The sequence below is a fragment of the Mustela nivalis genome (genome assembly GCF_964662115.1).
Source record: "Mustela nivalis genome assembly, chromosome: 1".
NCBI classification, from domain to species: Eukaryota; Metazoa; Chordata; class Mammalia; order Carnivora; family Mustelidae; genus Mustela; species Mustela nivalis.
This window is the reverse complement of record NC_139020.1, coordinates 124,150,619-124,169,940: the sequence shown is the minus strand read 5'-3', so window position 1 is coordinate 124,169,940 and position 19,322 is coordinate 124,150,619. Positions and strand designations below refer to the sequence as shown.

Below are 19,322 nucleotides of genomic sequence, written 5' to 3'. Positions count from 1 at the left end.
CAAATAAAAATGGTTATTAGAAGGAATGGATGTGGGGCGCCTGGGTGGCTCAGTGGGTTAAGCCACTGCCTTCGGCTCAGGTCATGATCTCAGGGTCCTGGGATAGAGTCCCGCATCGAGCTCTCTGCTCGGCAGGGAGCCTGCTTCCTCCTCTCTCTCTGTCTGCCTGCCTCTATGCCTACTTGTGATCTCTGTCAAATAAATAGAAATAAAATCTTAAAAAAAAAAAAAAAACAAAGAAGGAATGGATGTAAAGGGAGATACAAATATATGAAAGACTTCTCTGAATGTATATTTTTACAAGGTTTTGACCTTTTAACGATGTACATGTTTTACATATTTCCAAAAAATAAAAATGAGAAAAAAACATACAAAATCAAAGAGGTAAAAACCTTGTTATGCTAAATTTAAGCAATCAATATCAATATGACTATGTAATTTATATATGGATATATACAAATATATACATATATTTCTTAGCTCTGTGTACTCAAAGTGTCTATCAGAAATAATAATCAATTGACAATGAATACCCTTAGTGACAAGATTTTAACTTTAAATACTATTCTATTCTAGTAAAAGGCACCATGGCTTGTTGGAGATTCCTGTGGTAGAATAATTTAAGAGTCAGCCTTCAAAGTGCCTTCCAGTAACCACTACCTCCTGGTATCATGGCATTGTCTCTTCCCACAATGACTAAGGTTGACATTTGTTAACCAATAGGAGACTGTGGAAATGTTATGTGACTTCTGAGAACTAGTTCATAAAAGACACAGAAGTCCCTTACTTTCCTTTGGATCATTCATTCTGCTTTATTCTTTCTTGGATAATTCACTCTAAGACGGGGGGGAAGGGGCAGCAACCATGTCATGAAAACACTCAAGCAGTCCTACTGAGTGGTTGGTAAGGTGAGGTGCTAAAGCTTCCCACTAACAATCAACACTAACCTGCCAGTCATGGAAGACATTATGGAAGTAGTAAATTAACAACCAAATCTTCAGAGTTAGCACTAAAGTTAGAATCTTGTTAACATCTTAAATGCAATCTATTGAGAACCTTTAGTCAAAATTAACCAGCTAAGACACTCCCAAGTTTCCGACCCACAGAAACTGAGATAATGAAGGCTTACTGTTTTAATCTCCTAAGTTTTTATTTATTTATTTATTTGACAGAGAGAGAGAGAGAGATCACAGGTAGGTAGAGAGGCTGGCAGAGAGAGAGAGAGAGAGAGAGAGAAGGAAGCAGGCTCCCCGCGGAGCAGAGAGCCTGATGTGGGACTCGATCCCAGGACCCTGAGATCACGACCCGAGCCGAAGGCAGCAGCTTAACCCACTGAGCCACCCAGGCGCCCCTAATCTTCTAAGTTTTAAAGTAATTTTTACATGGCAATAGTTAACTAATATAAACAGTAAGATAAAGAGTGAACTTTATGAGAAAGCAAGAAAGTACACAAAAAATGATTAAGATATGTCAAAAAGGTTAGAAAGGTTTAGCCAGAATAGGCTCTCATCTCAAAGTTGGGACAAAACATATTTTAAGACTTTTATTTTGGAAAATCTAAAAACCACTCATTTGTCATTATTGCCTCATTAGTTCCCATGGGGTTTATTTTTCAGCAACATTTTTAAGGTGAATTCTTAGTATATCATTTCACTTCACCCATAAATATTTAAGTGTATGTTTTTAACAGTGAAGACTTAAGAACAATACAACTTGCCATCTCCCAACAAAATGAAACAATAACTGCTTAGTATCTTTTCACACCCAGTCCACAGTTTTCTTAATTTCTATGCTTTGGATTTCTTTTTATATATATAAACACAGACTAGACAGATTTTTTAGAGAGAAACAGAGTGTGTGCAAGTGGGAGGAGGGGCAGAAAGCAAAGTGTAGAGAGAAGCAGATTCCCTGTTGAGCATGGAGCTTGAGTCCAGGACCCGGAGATCATGCCCTGAGCCCAAATCAAGAATTGGACGGTTAACTGACTGAGCCATCCAGGCACCCCTCTGTATATTCATATTAAATTAAGTTTTGATATTAAATTTATGCCCGCCATTCCACTATCTATACATATTATGTCTTTTTCTTTGTTTCTTCTTTGCCACCTTCTTTGAGGGTTCTAATAAACTCTTTCATTTATAATAATCAACTTCAAGCTTATATTTAATTATAGCAAAATAAAGCAATTCTGCTCCAAAAAAATTCCATTTCCTTTAACCTTCTTTATGTTATTGCTGTCACGTATATCTATATATCTTATAATCTTAGTACTTTAGTGCTGTAATTACTGCTTTAAATAATCCCTTTAAAGTAAAAAAGAGAAAAAAAGGAAAAAATATATAATATACACAGCCTTTTATATCCACCCACATATTTACCATTTTTGGTACTGTTCATTCCTTTCTACGGATTAGAATTCTACCACTTGGTATTATTCTTTACAGCTTAAAGGACTTCTTTTAGTATTTCCTCTAAGGCAGGTCTTCAAGAAACATGTCTGTCAATCTTTGTTTATCTGAGAATGTTTTTAATTCACCTTCATATTTCATAGATAGTTTTACCAGATTTAGAATTCTTGGGGGGCGCCTGGGTGGCTCAGTGGGTTAAGCTGCTGCCTTCGGCTCAGGTCATGATCTCAGGGTCCTGGGATCGAGTCCCGCATCGGGCTCTCTGCTCAGCAGGGAGCCTGCTTCCCTCTCTCTCTCTCTCTGCCTGCCTCTCCATCTACTTGTGATTTCTCTCTGTCAAATAAATAAATAAAATCTTTTAAAAAAAAAATTCTTGGTAGGCAATTTTTTTTTCTTTCAGTGTATATGTCATTCTGTCAGTCTTCTGGCCTCCACTGTCTCTGATAAAAAATTAATTGCTAATCTTATTACAATTGGTCTCTAAATGATGACTCCCGTTTTTCTCTTGTTGCTTTCAAGGTTTTTTGTTTTTGGCTTTTGATAGTGACTATCCTATCTGGAAATGAATCTTTTGTGTTTATATTACTTGAGTTTTGTTAAGCTTCCTGTTTGGCTTAATATTTTTCATCACATTTGGCAAGTTTTTGGCGAATATTTCTTTGAATGTTTTTGTTTGTTTAAGATTTTATTTATTTATTTGACATAGAGATCACAAGTAGGCAGAGAGGCAGGCAGAGAGAGAGGGAGGAACAGGCTCCCTCTTGAGCAGAGAGCCTGACGTGTGAGGCTTGATCCTAGGACCCTGAGACCATGACCTGAGCTGAAGGCAGAGGCTTAACCCTCTGAGACACCGAGGGGCCCCTCTTTCAGTGTTTTTCTTTCCTGTCTCTTTCTCCTACTGCTTTCTTTCTGGAATTCTCATTATAAAAATTTGATGCACCTAATGTTTCACACATTTCTTGGGCTCTGTTCATTTTTCTTCAATCTTCTCTGTTCTTCAGAATGAATGATTTTTATTAATTTACCTTCATGTTCAATGTTTCATTCTTGTCATCTCAAATTTCAACTCCAGAATTTCCATTAAGTTTTCCTTATTTCTGTTATCATAATGTCCTGTAATTCTTTGGACATATTTTCCCTTGATTCTCTCAACATATTTATAAAAAGGGCTCTGAAGTATTTGCAAAGTCCAACAATTAGGCCTACTGAGAAACCATTTCTATTGTCTGCTTCACCACCCATTCTCCCCACCTCCGCCCAAGTATGGTCATGTTTTATTGTTTCTTTGCTTGGCTGTAATTTTTCTGGAAGAGTCAACATTTTAAGGTAATACACTGTAGTAACTATGGGTTTTTAGCTTATTTTTCTAATTTTTATATTTTAAAAAACAATCTTCAACTTAAATTTCAAATCTCTAAGGGTTCACCCCTCTGAGACCTGGGTTAGAAAGCATATTCAAAGTTCAGCCTGTTCTTCAAGAAACAAGAAGTGTTGGCGAGGATGTGAAGAAAAAGGAACCCTCATATGTTGCTGGTGGGAATACAAACTGGTGGAACCACTGTGGAAAGCAGTACAGTGTTTCCTCAAAAAGTTAAAAATAGAACTACACTGCAATCCAGTAATTACACTACTGGGTAAAATACAAAAAAAAAACTCCCACAAAAGCACTAATTCAAATGGATACATGCACCTCTATGTTTATTGCAGCATTATTAGAATAGTCAAATTATGGAAGGAGCGCAGTGCCCATCAATAGATGTGGGGAGTGTGTGTGTAACACACACAAACACAAGAGAATATTATTCAACCATAGAAAGGAATGAAATCTTGCCATTTGTAATTATGTAGATGGAGCTAAAGAGTATAATGCTAACTGAAATTAAATCAGAGAAAGACAAAATGCATAGGATCTTAATCACCTGTGGAATTTAAGAAACAGATGGGCAAAGGGAAAGAAAAAAGAGACATACACACATATAAAAAGCAAGAAACAGACTCTTTACTATAGAGAACAAACTGATGGTCATCAGAGGGGAGGTGGGTATGGGATGGATAAAGTAGGTGAAGGGATTAAGAGTACACTTACTCATGATGAGTACTGAGTAATGTACAGAATTTTTGAATCATTATAGGATACATATAAAACTAATACAACAGCATGTGTTAACTATACTAGAATTAAAATAAAAAATAAAAACATAACAAATATAAAGAAAAAAAAAACAAAGTCCAGCCAATTCTTAAGTCTGCTTTGACTTTTATTGTCCATTGGGTTATCTCAGGTTTCTCAGTCAGTCAGTAATATACGGAGAGCTCATCTAATCCTTTTCATGGCTTTCTCATTTCTAGGATTTTTTAGTTAGATTTTTGGTCAGTTAACTGTTCTTCCCTTCTGGGACTACAACCTCTGAATATCACAGCTGTGGGTTTTTCTGTATTTGTTTCTACCATGTTTGCCATTTCTGGCTTAAAAAGCTCTGGACTTTTGCCATTTGTACTGTTAAGTCTGTCCCCTCTAAGAGCAAAGCTGCTGGTTTTTACCATGTACCACTCTGGTAAAACTGTATCAAGTTTATGGTTATGGGTGTATGAATTATAATGCCAGGCAAAAATGCAGCAGACTCCTGTTGCTTTTACCTTAACCTTTGGCAGATTTTCAAAAATACATATCTCAATTTGTCTTCTATCTTTGGTGAATTCCCAGAACCCTTTGATAAGGTTTTTGGACAAATTCTGCAGTTTTATATTTTTTCCTTTCTGTTCCTCCCTTCCTTTTTTTCCCTCCCGCCCTCCCTTTCCTTTCTTGCTTTCTTTTTGGTGCAGATAAGAATTACCTACCTCTGCATACCAACAGAACTTGCCTTTCCATCAGTAATTATCTCAATACCACTAAAACCTATTAGCCTCATATAACAAATAAGGGAATTAACACACAAAGAAAATAATCAACTATCCAAAGATTAAACAATTGCTAAAGGGAGGAGTAAAACAGGCATTTTCTTTCAAAGCCTTCTGCATTTTTAACAGATATAAATGTGAAAATTATTAAAGTACTAGAAGAGAAGCAGGTACAGGTGCTTTGGGAACATGAAAGAAAAGAATCTACTTCTGAAACCTAAGTGTAATTAGTAGATAGGATATAAAGACAAAGCACCACAGCATGTATCATTTATAAAAATACCATGTTTTTATGTTTAAATATACCACTAAGATTTTCAAATATTTAAGATAGTTAAACACATTAAAAGTCTTTCTGTAGATTTCTCACTAATGTAACTTACTCTCTTGCCAGTACCCCTTCCCACTGGAGGATGTGCCTCAGCAGCTTGACGAATTGTACAAACCATCAGCTCTATAAGAGCACTCTCTTGACGGTCAGACATTGCTAAAGTGAAACAAAATGCATTAGTATGAGTAGATAGTTTTGCAATAACCATGTATTAAAGAGAAAACAATTATTAAAAACTGCAAACATATATACTCTATTACTGGTTAAAGACTGAAATTAAGCTCTATATTCTCTCTCTCTTTTTTTATGAAGTAATACATGCTTACCATAAGTCAAACAAGAAAGAGATGTAGAAAGTAAAGAAAAACAGAATACATTTTGGTTTCTTCAACTACCTAGTCTCTTCTAGGATTGTATTTCTGAATAAGGCAATGCCAAAATTTTACTGTATTTCCTTGCAGATCATTTTAAAGCTTATAAAATAGGGTATCTTTTTTTTTTAAATAAAAAAAGTGCTACACATATTTTAAAAAGTAACAATAGATTTTTTATTATCTTTCAAGTCACTACATATATGTATGAATAATTTTCCGAAATAATTACAAGTTATTACATGAGTGTTCCACAATTTAATCACACCTCTACCATTTACTCAAATTGTTTCCAAGTTGTTATTACTATAAACAATACAGTAATAAATATCATTAACACACATATATTTATCTAGTGTAATTTCTGTAGAATAAATTCCCAAGAGGGTAATGGGTCAAAGGTTAAAATCTCGATACTGATAAATATAAGGTTATTTATTGCAATCCAAATCTCCAACTGCAATAATGATGTTTGGTTCCTCATATCCATGACTAGCACTAGATGGCATAAATCCTTTCAATATTTGCTAATTCAGTGACTGAAATAAGGCACTTCATTGTCATTTTGCTTCTTCCTTCCTACTAATTAGTGAAATATATTTTGTTTATTGGCTTAGAATTTTTTTCTGAGATTTGTCTGTTTATTCTTTGCCTATTTTTTCTACTGTTATTCACCTTTCTTGAATTCCTGTAAATAAGAAGTATTAACTTTGTCTTTTGAATGAGGCGGACATTTTCTCCCAGTTTGTCTTTTTGATGTCAGACTCTTCATGGTATCTTTTCTCAGACAGAAATTCTTTTTAATAGAAATTGTTAATTTTTATAAGTCATATTTGTACTGATCTGTTTTATGACTTGTGGTTTTTTTTTCTTTCCAGTATTAAGGAGATATATCTGACTTGGGATATGTATATATAGATAGACAGATAGTATAAATTTAAGTTGTACAGTATAATGATCTGACATATATATTGTAAAATGATTATCACAAAGTTAATTAATATCTGGGATGCGTGGGTGGCTCAGCTATTAAGTGTCTGCCTGCAGCTCAGGTCATGATCCCAGGGTCTTGGAATTGAGCACCGCACTGGGCTCCCTGCTCAGTGGGAAGCCTGCCTCTTCCTCTCACACTCCCCTTGCTTGTGTTCCCTCTCTTGCTGTGTCTCTCTGTGTCAAATAAATAAATAAAAGCTTTAAAAAAAAAGTTAACTAATATCCATCATCTCATGTAGATATAAAAAGTCTTCTGGGTTTCTTGTATTGCTTTCAACAATCTCCTTATCCTAGAGATTAGAGAAATGTATTTCCTAGTTCATTTTCTTCTCTCTAGCTTTTACATCTTTAATCTGTCTGGAATTTATTTCTGCTAATAGCATGAAGTATGGGCCCATTTATTTCCACCAAATGAACAGCCAATTAGGCCTCCACCACTGCTAAATAAACCAGCTTTCCCTGCTGAATTTAAATGTCACATTTAAACATTTAAAAAATGTTTTAGGCTCTTTTATACAGGATTCTTTATTTAGTTTCACTAATCTATATATCTATTCCTATTATAATGCCATACTGTTTTGATGATAGCCGCTTTAAAATATACTATAATGTACTTTAATATGTAACTTAATTCAACTAATTTGAATGTTTAGTGAGACACATTTACCTAGTCCTTTTCCTAAATATTTTCTAATTTCTATAATACTAATACCATTTAAACATTTTTTATGTGTAAGGTAATATTCTAAGATATTTATATGTATTAACTTGCTTTATCCTCAAAACAATTCCAAGAGATAGGAGCTAATATCTTCACGCTTTACAGACAGGGAAAATGAGCCATAGAGCAGCTGAATAACTTCCAAAATACTCAGCTAGTGGTAAAGTCAAGAAATGAACCCAGGTGGTCTGATCCATAGTCTGTTCACTTAAGGACTATGCTATACAGCCTTTTAAACAGAGGAAAAGAATTCTCCCTAAACTTTGAAATAATTTTGCTTAGTTTTTCCTCTTATCTCACTTTCCGGAACTCTCTCAAACCCACTGGATTCGAACTGGTATTTTATTTATTTTTATTTTATTTTCCTTAATTCATTGATTTCTGAGAGAGAGACAGAGCAAATGAGCACACAAGACAGGTGGGGAGAGGGAGAAGGAGACAGAGAATCTTAAGCAGCCTCCATGCCCAGCATGGAGCCTGACATGGGGCTGATTTCACAACCCTGAAATCACGACCTGAGCTGAAATCAAGAGTCAGATGCTTAATCGACTGAGCCACCCAGACATCCCTCAAACTGGTATATTTAAAAAGTTATTCATTACATTATTTTAGTAACATTTTTCAGCCAGATACATAACATAGCCTTTTAATTTTGAGATCTTCTCCTATGTCATTTAAGAAAATGTTATGGTTTTCTTCACACTATTTTGTACTTTCCTTGTTGAATTTACTCTTACATATTTTTAAGGACAGATTTCTAGTGCTAATTTGAATAGCTTAATTCTATCTCTGTCTCTACCCCTTTCCTCTGTATATTTATTTATGTTAAAGGCCAACAGATGTGGGGATTATAGAGACAAGGTTTGATATAAATGAAAGAGATTAAGCTTCAGAAGTTTATATTATTTAAAAAAATTGGGCAACAGCAATGAAAAGACAAAGACATTATAAAATCTTGTCCTTTTTATTCTAAAATCATTCTGTATAAGAATATGTATGTTCATCTTAATTTAATCAGTTCTTTGGTTTAAACACTTTGATTATCTTAAGAAAAGCACATGAATGTCAGCCTGTCTTAGGAAAGCCACATGAAAGTTTGTTTTTCCATTTATACTCCTTGATCCAGAGCCTAATAGGAAAAAGTGTTCCACTCAATAAAACTAAGTCTCTATTTTTATGATTCTAGAATTTCATAATTTTTCACATTTCACTGCAGATAAAGGAATGACAAGTTTGTCTATGAACTAAATGCATTTCTTTTATTTATGAAGAAAATCTTGCTCTACGGAAAGTGAGGAGAGAGAACAACTTATGAAGTATGGAAGCTTTTCCCTACTCTAAAACCCTTCTTAGTGTTGAAGAATAACTAAACCTCATATAGTGTCCAACGCCATTAATTTTGTTATTTCATAATTGTGAAACATCTATTTAGACATGGTAAGTACTAAATTTCAAAACAGTTTATTTAAAATTTAGTTGAAATCCCCTTTAAGATACGAGAGCAAAACCAAGTAATAAAATTGAAAGCAAAACAAGCTGTAAGCCACAGACAAGAGACGAATAGCCACAGCGACAAAGAAATGGGTAGCTGTCCACACTATGAATTATCAGGTAACTACACAACTTTCTAAACCTTCACAAGCCTCTTTGCACATTATCTCCATTTCCTCACTATTGATTCTATTCACATCACCTTGAACTGTGGCCTCTCTCTTTGCCTATCAATGAAAGAAATGAAAAGAAATGCTTAAAAGTCACCAATAATCTAAATCATCACTAAAGTTAATGATCTTTGCCATTCTTCTTCTCTGCAGTATATGATATTATTAGCCATAGATCTCTTGAACATCCTCTTTACTGAGCTTCTATAAAGTATAATTATTTCTTACCATCTTTTTTAAAAGATTTTTTTTTTTTTTAGATTTTATTTATTTATTTGCCAGAGAGAGAGAGAGAGAGGGAGAGAGAGAGCGCGAGCAAGTGAGCACAGGCAAACAGAGTGGCAGTAGAGGCAGAAGCAGGCTCCCTGCCGAGCAAGGAGCCCGATGTGGGACTCGATCCCAGGACACTGGGATCATGACCTGAGCCGAAGGTAGCTGCTTAACCAACTGAGCCACCCAGGCATCCATCTTACCATCTTTTTAATATAGTCTGCTAGAGGCTCTTACTCTCTTGTTCTTCCTGCTTTTGTCTCCTATTCATAATCTTTAAAACATGACTATGGGCTCGCTCTTTATAATCCATCTTCCTCCTCCATATTTTTATTGTCATTTCCCATAGAGAGCATTGCCACAGTTATCTAACTGGTCTTCTGCCTATCCCAAGCCATGTTTACAATAGCACTTTTCTTAAAATATGAATTGGATCATATCACTCCCGTTTAAAATCCTTCCATGTTCCCCTACTACTCAGAATGAACTAAATAAATCTACTTACAAACTAAAACGTTCTACATTATCTGGCTTCTGCCTCTATCTCATCTTGTGCTACTAGTTCACTGTACTCTAGCTACTGCAGCTCCTGGAACATAACAATATCATTCATGCTTCAGATCTTTGCAACTGCTATCTACTCTACCTAGATGGCTCTCTTTTGACACTTCCTTGGCTAGCTCCCTCATCTTTTAGATTCTTGGCTCATAGGTGGCCTCCTCAGAGAAATCTTCCTTTAAGGATTCAATCTGAAGATAGACCCCTCCTTATTATCATCCCTTGAAATTATCCTGTTTACTTGGTTTTGACCTGCCTTCCCCACAAGAATGTAATCTTCATATGGGCAGTGAGCTCAACTTGTTTAGGACACTACACTAAGCGCTAAGTGTGAATACTTAGCATATAAAAGGTGATCAATAAATATCTTTAGATTATAAATACAGTAATGATTCCCTGCTTTGAAGAATTCCATTTATCCACATTTACCTTATTCAGTATCTGGATTATAGATTTCTACAAACAGAAATGGCCACAGAAGATTATCTACATTAAATTTGGGGGATTTTTCTTTTTTATATATGAAACAGAAGAGACCACATAAATTAGATGACTTACTTATGATCTTGTTACCTGGTTACCTATTACCAAGGCCCTCATATTATTCTAAAAATTTTTCTATATTACATACACACAATCAACACCACCACCACCACTGACAAAAAACCCTGTCCTTTAGAAACACTATGAGGCAGTCTTTGACTACTGTGATTTAAATTAATACTGATAAGTCTTTGACAATGTGTTTCCCCAAATTTTAGTCCTGTTTCCAACTGCTAACTAAACTTTCATCCACTGGAACATCTTTTATACTCCACCTACATAAAATATAACTTAATTTTTAATCATTCTGAAAAATAATTAAGATATTGGTGGCATTTTGCTACCATAAAATACAGCAAAATAACAGCACAGAAAATTGCATTGGATGCCATTCCATGCCAGAGTTAACACTACACATATGAACAAATGTGTGTAAAAAGTAGAGTCATGATACAACCACCGTTCTGTACTTGTTATTCATAATTTCCTCAGCCTTGCTTCCCAGATTCATTCATATCCTAAAACTGTGGTTCACTTAAGAACTTCTTCCCATTTTATAACTCACTTATCTAACTAAAATCAAAGCAACCAAACCAAATCAAACTAACTTAACTGAAGTTAAACCCCAATGTCAAATTTAAATCATACAAAATACCTAATAGTACACAGTTATTTCAATACAGTAAATTCATGCAAAATACACTGATAACTGACAGACTTAGTGATTACTATCTACTGACTGGCACATCTTATTTAAATGAGTAAAAAATTAACAAGACCAAAGCACAGCACTTTGGCTCTTCTTCCTTTACTCTGCATCCCTCTCTTCTTGGGAGATTATTCTTGGAAATAACCTTACAGAGCATGGAATGACAAAAACAAAATGGCACGGAAACATGACAATAAGCTCTAATAATGTGCTGATTCTACAGTGATGGTCAAGGGTTAAAAAAAAAAAAAAAAAGGAATGTACTCCTAAATACTATGCCAGACATTTTGCTCAAGTGTTCCCTGGGCTGTACTGATTGGAAGGGGAATTGATTTTATTGAAATTGAAAATACTGAGATTCAAACAGAAACAGAATGCATAAAGTCAGTGAACTTAGTTGTGAATGTATGTAAGTAAAATAAGGAGAAAATGAAGAATGTATGTTCTTCCTGTGATCACAAAAGGGAAAAAAGATTTGGAGTAAAGTTGAGAGTTTGACCTAGTGAGCAGAAGGCCCCATCAACTTAGTAACAGACCTGACTTCTTACCAAGGATATCCAGTGGAAAAAATACATGCAAAAAGAGAAAATGATAATGTGGGATTAAATATACTATAATTACAGCTACCTTAAGAGAAGGTCTGGGGAAGTTTGGGGAAGCATTTCTGTTACAGATTAAGAATGAGGTTATAAGGCAAATATTTTGAGTTTAAAACAGGCAATTTTGTCAAACTCTCACTCTTCGCAAATGACATAATACTTGATGTGGAAGAACTCAAAGACTCCACCCCAAAATTGATAAAATTCTTACAGGAATTCAGTAAAGTGGCAGAATATAAACTCAATGCACAGAAATCAGTTGCATTTCTATATACCAACAATGAGACAGAAGAAAGAGAATTTAAGGAGTTGATTCCATTTACAACTGCACCCAAAACTGTAAGATACCTAGGAATAAATCTAACCAAAGAGGCAAAGGATCTATATACTCAGAAAATTACAAAATACTCATGAAAGAAATTGAGGAAGACACCAAAAAATGGAAAAACATTCCATGCTCATGGACTGGAAGAACAAATACTGTTAAAATGTTTATGCTATGTAGAGCAATCTACACATTCAATATAATCCCTATCAAAGTACCATCAACTTTTTTCATAGAACTGGAACAAATAACCCTTAAATTGGTATGGACCCAGAAAAGACCCTTAATAGCTGAAGAAATGTTGAAAAAGAAAACCAAAGCTGGTGTCATCACAATTCCAGACTTTAAGCTTGATTACAAAGCTGTCATCATCAAAACAGTATGGTACTGGCACAAAAACACACAGATCAATGAAACAGAACAGAACAGAACAGAACAGAAAACCCAGAAATGGACCCTCAACTTCTACGGTCAACTAATCTTCTACAAAGCTTTCCACAAAGGAAGGAATATACTACGTAAAAAAGACAGTCTCTTCAACAAACGGTGTTGGGAAAATTGGACAGCCACATGCAGAATGAATATGAACCATTTCCTTCTACCACACACAAATACAAACTCAAAATGAATGAAAGACCTAAATGTGGGCTAGGAAGCCAACAACATCCTAGAGGAGAACACACAGGAAGCAACCTCAACCTTGGCTGCAGCAACTTCTTGCTAGACACATCTCTAAAGGTGACTGAAATAAAGGCAAAAATGAACTACTGGGACTTTATCAAGATCAAAAGCTTTTGCACAGCAAAGGAAACAGTCAGCAAAACCGAAAGACAACCGACAGAATGGAAGAAGATACTTACAAAGAAAGTATTCATAAAGGGCTAGTTATCCAAAATCTATAACTTATCCAAAATCTATAAAGAACTTATAAAACTCAACACCCAGAGAAGAAATAATCCAATCAAGAAATGGGCAGAAGACATGAACAGGCATTTTTGCAAAGAAGACATCCAAATGACCAAAAGACATGAGAAAGTGCTCAACATCACTCAGCATTAGGGAAATACAAATCAAAACCACAAGGAGATACCACCTCACAACAGCCAGAATGGCTAAAATTAACAAGCCAGGAAACAACAGGTATTGGCAAGGAGGCAGAGAAAGGTGGGAATGCAGGCTGGTGCAGCCACTCTGGAAAACAGCATGGAGGTTTCTCAAAAGGTTGAAAATAGAACAACCCTATAAGCCAGCAATTGCACTATTGGGTATTTTCCCTAAAGATAAAAATGTGATCCGAAGGGACACGTGCACCCCAATATTTATAGCAGCAATGTCCACAAGGGCCAAACTATGGAAAGAGCCTAGATGTCTATCAACAGATGAATGGATAAAGAAGATATGGTGTATATATACAATGGAATATTATGTAGCCATCAAAGCCCCCCAAATCTTGACATCTGCAGGGGCATGGATAGAACTAGGGGCTATTATGCTAAGCGACATAAATCAGAAAAAGGCAGTTATCATAGGATTTCACTCATGTGGAATTTAAGAAACAGGATCATAGGGGAAGGGAGGGAAAAATGAAACAAGATGAAACCAGAGAGGGAGACAAACTGTAAGAGACTCTTACTATTAGGAAACAAGTTGAGGGTTGCTAGATGGGTGAAGGTGGGGGTATGGTGTGGCTAGGTGATGGACACTGGGAAGGGTATGCGTGTGGCGAGCAATGTGTATTGTTTAAGACTGATCAATCACAGACCTGTACCCCTGAAACAAATAATATATGTTAATTTATAAAATAATTTTTAAAAATGAATTAATGAGTAAAAATATAAAATAAAATACGCAATTTGGGCCACTTTCCTGGGTATATTTGTGTATGATGCATACCTGTTGTTTCTCTCACTGAATTTGTCAAAGCCACAGTAGATAATACCAATTATCATCACTGCCTGGAAGGAACACAGGGGATGATCTCTCTCCTACAGTGACCTGTAGGAGAAGTCTACTGCAGGGGATGGCTCATCTGTTCTTATATCCCAGGGGGTTGAATCACAAAGTAAAGTAGAGGAAACAGAGGAGGGAATCAACAGTATAAAATCTTATTTAATTTTCACAAAAACTATGTAAGCTATGTAATGAGAATAACCTTTATAGTATAAAGAAAAGGAAGCTAAGGATCGAAAAATGAGGATACTAGTTACAAAGGGTAGAGAGTTAAAAATCTGAATGTATTTCCTTCGATTCTGAAGTCCAGGTTTAGTTCACAATTGTCGCTTACATCAAAGTATCTATATTCCAAGTCTGTTGCATGGATTAAGTGAAATAGCATTTCTTTAAAGTACTACTAGGGTTAGTTTGAAAAACAAACCATTTAGGGAAAAGCATTTTTTGTTTTAAGGACTCATTTTCATATAAACTTTTAGAATTAGCATATAAGCATTTTGTTAAACATACATATCCATTTTGCTGCTCATGTTATTATGTAACATGTAGTAAGATACATACTCAGAAATCATCATATAACAATTAATTCTCTTTATTTTTTGAAGCTCAGTAAATGAATTTATTTTTTATTTCCTGGTTTTAATAATTAAGAAACATAACAAAAGGTGATGGTTATGGTCTAATTAAATCCTTGAGTGTCAAAGGCTTTTCCATACTCACACATAAATATAATAAAATTCTGGGTGCATATTATTTGTTACATTGAGTACATCAGTATTTTGTGTCTCAAATCAGCATAAAGAAAACTTTTTTTGAGTACTATACAATATGTTTAAGTTTTAAAAACTTGTACAGCATGGTAGCCGTCTTAATCCAGAAAGATGTTTTAAACTATAGACACATCCTTACTTATTACAGGAAACAAACTGTTCTCTTTGCAGAAAGACACACAGCATGTTTACATATATTTATAAAGAGGTGACCTATACAGGGTGCTATGATTGTTTATGGAAATCCAAAATAATATGAAATCATCTTGTCAAAATACTATACCTTCCTCTCCTTGAACAGGTTCTTCTAAAAGCAACTCTGTCATACATTCCCAGTCTTTTAACAGTTCTTGAGAGCTCTCCCACAAACTGTCCACCAAGTAGGCTGCATGTTCATGTAACTAAAAATAACAAATCAATTATGACTGAAGAATATTTAATGAAGAAACCAATACTATTTCAATTTAATAAGCCACTTTCTTTATAACTGAGATGGCCTGGTCACGACAATTCCAGGAGCCACTTCAAAAACAACAAATATATTTCTATGCCATTGTAAATAATGAGGATGCAATATGTAGACTTAATAAAAAATTTATTTTTTTGCAGTAGTAACGTTAAAGATCTCCCAGTCCAACCACATCATTTATAGATAAGGAAACAGAGTATAACTAGTTAATGGAATTTCTGAAATTACAAATAGGATCATGGTCCCTTTTCATTATTCTTGGTTTGTTTCTAAAAATAGCTTTTTTTTTTTTTAAAGGAATCACTTCCTTTCTCCCAGAATTCCTTTGAAAAATTGGTACTAGTACTACTTAATTTATATGTCTGTCATCTTGGTCAAGGTCAAAATGTTAAGTTACTCTATTTCTTCTCTTTTGTATTTTCATTTCCATTTAATTCATTGCATTCCCTATTCCACCCCATCCCACCCCTCACCTTTTTGCTGCTCATTATTCTTGACAATTTTCTTTGGAATCCATGTTCCCACAGTAACAAACACTCTCATGTTCTTCATCAAACACTTCAGACCAAATATTCTACTACAAGTGGTAGTATGAAGAATATTATTCAAACAGCTCTTCAGAGAAGGTAAGTAGAGATGTTGGCATTGTTCTAGTTTCTGCTACTACAACTAACTTCTCCGCCCTTATCTAAAAGTTCTTCCTCCTTTGAGGCGCATGACATCCAGATAAACCAGTTTCTAGATCAGAGTTTTTCAAACTGTACATTTCAACCCATTCATTAGTTGTTGAACTAATAATTTAATACATTGTGACACAAGTTAAAGAAACGAAACAAAACAAAACAAAAAAGCCTATATGGCACATAGAAAGTTAAGTACTACTTCATAGAACTCTTATTTCAGTTATATGTGCTTCTACTTGTGAGACAAAATACTTTTCACATCATGAATAGTGGCCCTCAAATGTATGCAAATCTCCTTTCTAGACCTACTGGTTGTTTACTGATATAACAGCATATTTGGTAAGCGAGTGAGTTTTCTTCCTCATTCTTAATTCTATCATTAACTCTTCTCTGTGCATTTTAATGATTGATTGAAAGCTCTGCTTCATTTGGACCCCTTAATTCTATACTTCATTTCCACTGCATTTCAAATCTTATATTCTAGCTCCTCAAGTGCCTCAGGAAAACCACACAATATGTATATGCACACACAGAGAGTTTTCCAATGATTTTCTCCAGAGTAGATAATATAGATTGGCATCTCTACTTAGAAAGAACACAAGAAAAAGTTTATAGCAAGGTACATTCTAACTTTTCAAATTTACATATCCTAGGGAACTATTCCCAGGTCTTCACTAACATCATTCCAAATGTTAGCTGTAAGTAGTGTACCACCTGGTTTCAAAAAAGGAAATTAGCAGCAGAAAACAGAAAAACAAACAGTTTCAAAGTTGGAGCTATTAAAACCCATGCTAGAATGAAATTATTATTTAAAGGGTATAGTGTTTCAGTTTGGGAAGGTTTTTAAAAAGTTCTAGAGATGAACAGCATTGACTGTTGCACAGCCATGTGATTTAATTTAATGGAATGAACGATATACTTAAAAATAGTTAAAATGACAGATATTGTTATGTCTATTTCACAATTAAATAAACTCCTATGTTAAACATTAAATAAACTTGCTTTTATGCCTGACTCTGTCTATATGTTAAGTATGTCCATAAAATAGGTATAAAAAGTTTCAAATTATATTTTAATATCCCTTCTCTGTTTCTCTTATGTTTTTGGTCCTCAATTCTGTCTTGTCTTATATGGTACTGTCTCAACTTCCTATAAGCATTTGTTAATTATATCTAGCCTTTATCCAGGTTGTTTATTTTCTGTGTATAAACTTCCTGTGTTTTGATTGATTTGTTTTATAAACATTTTTCATCTGCTTATTTTATCCTAAATGACAATCAACCTTTTATAAATTTGTGTAACTGATACTGGAAATATTTTTGTGTAACTGATATTGGAAATATTCCTGGATTCTGATTTTCTATGCTCTACTGGTATTTTCTTGTCTTACTTGTGGTTTCTTCAGTTTATTTATTTATTTATTTTTCTGACGTATTTTTCTATCACTAAGGTCCCTAACACATTTATTTACTTCATTTAATTTTACATTGCACTCCTATATTTTAAGAATAATTTTTAGGTATTTGCCTTAAGCTTCACAGCCATAGTATGCAGGCTTAGTTTTATGTTTTTTTCAGATTTGCTCACCAATATTTCTTATATTCCTTGTTTTCCTTTTACTGCATCCATTTTTTATTTTGCTAGAAAACATCCTCAAATAATACTTTCTATATAGAATACATGGGTGGTAAATATTTTAACTGCATGTTCTTTGACTAGCTCTTCCTCTCTGTTCTCTGTTCTCTTTACAGAACTCCTACAGACAATAATGTGTACTTCCCGTCTTTTATTTTGTGATCATCATGTATGCCCCAAGACAGGAAGACTATATCATAAATATTATGTCATGCTAATTTCTAACCATGTTATAATGATTGCTGTTACTCATACTGGTGTATTTTCACCAGTATGTCTTCTCACATTACTTACATGTACTACCTTCTGGAAAAAAATCCCTTGGTTTAATCTACAGCCAATACTTGGTTATATCCTTTCAGGCCATTTAACGATCCACTTCACTCTTAAATTTTGGAAATCATGTTTCTAATTTCTATGAATGCCCCTCCTCTTTCATAATAGCTTCTTCTTATATCCAGGGGAATTAATCAAATATTTTCACCAATACTGGGTTTTTTGTGCTTCAAGTTTCAGTGATTCTTGGTTAGTAGTTCTTGTAATGTTAATATTCTGGACTCAAAAATATTTGTAGTAAGAATGCCTTTCTTAAGTCTGATTGCAACGTCCTGGGTTCCTACGTTGTGCATGAAGAGAAAAGACGGAAACTATAATCAGGCAGGCTTTTCCTCTAACATGTAGGTATGGAAGTTCTTTTGAATGCCAAAGTTCCCTGTCCCTCCTGATGGCCATAAATTATCAGGGGCACTCATCCACTCCTTTGTTTCTTAGACCAATGCGCACATCCCAAATATGTTTCTAAAGGGAAGAATTAGCTCAGCTAAGGCAGCCACTTAATTAGTACCTATAATATAATCCTTTCACCAGTCTGTGCTGCTCAAATCTTTGGTTTATTTCAGATTTCTACCAGAAATCTCAAAAATTTTCGTGCTCTTCGTTGCCTTGCATATGGCTATGGGTTATTGAACTCAAATAGAATTAATCATTAATTCTATAGCTTCCACAAATTCCTTACAGTTCTATTTCATCCCGACTTATTCAGCATGAGGTTTTCTTTCAGATGAGTAAAAAGAATTGTTGGCACAATTTAAAGATGACTTCTCTATGCCTTGAACTAAGGCATACTGAAATTCAGCTCAAGCATTTTGTCATTGTTCCAGAAATTTTTTTGTGTGATAGCCAGTATTCTCAATGCAGATGCTAACTTCTTTGACAATTTCCTCATCTTTTTAATTAGTTAAGGTGGTGCCTTAGTAGAATCCATTCTTTTAACACCAGTAACCAGTTTTTTCAAACTCAATGTGTATACCAGAAGGACATGAGAACGTGTTGGCCCATTTTCTGTTTCAAATTCACCAGTATAAGTAACAACAATCATTATAACATGGTTAGTCAGAAATTAGCTTGATGTAATGTTTATGATACAGT

At 34.6% G+C, this 19,322-nt stretch overlaps 1 protein-coding gene across 11 annotated transcripts in view; it reads right to left on the bottom strand.

Moving 5' to 3' along the window:
- STAG1 (STAG1 cohesin complex component) overlaps positions 1–19,322 on the bottom strand; it is a 425,728-nt gene that overhangs the window by 74,869 nt on the left and 331,537 nt on the right. For all 11 annotated transcript variants that reach the window (XM_082690738.1, XM_082690746.1, XM_082690747.1 and 8 more), the window contains 2 exons: positions 15,391–15,508; positions 5,690–5,793 (listed from right to left, as the gene is read on the bottom strand). In XM_082690738.1, the coding sequence (XP_082546864.1) occupies positions 5,690–5,793; positions 15,391–15,508 (222 nt within the window). The remainder of the gene's footprint in view (positions 1–5,689; positions 5,794–15,390; positions 15,509–19,322) is intronic.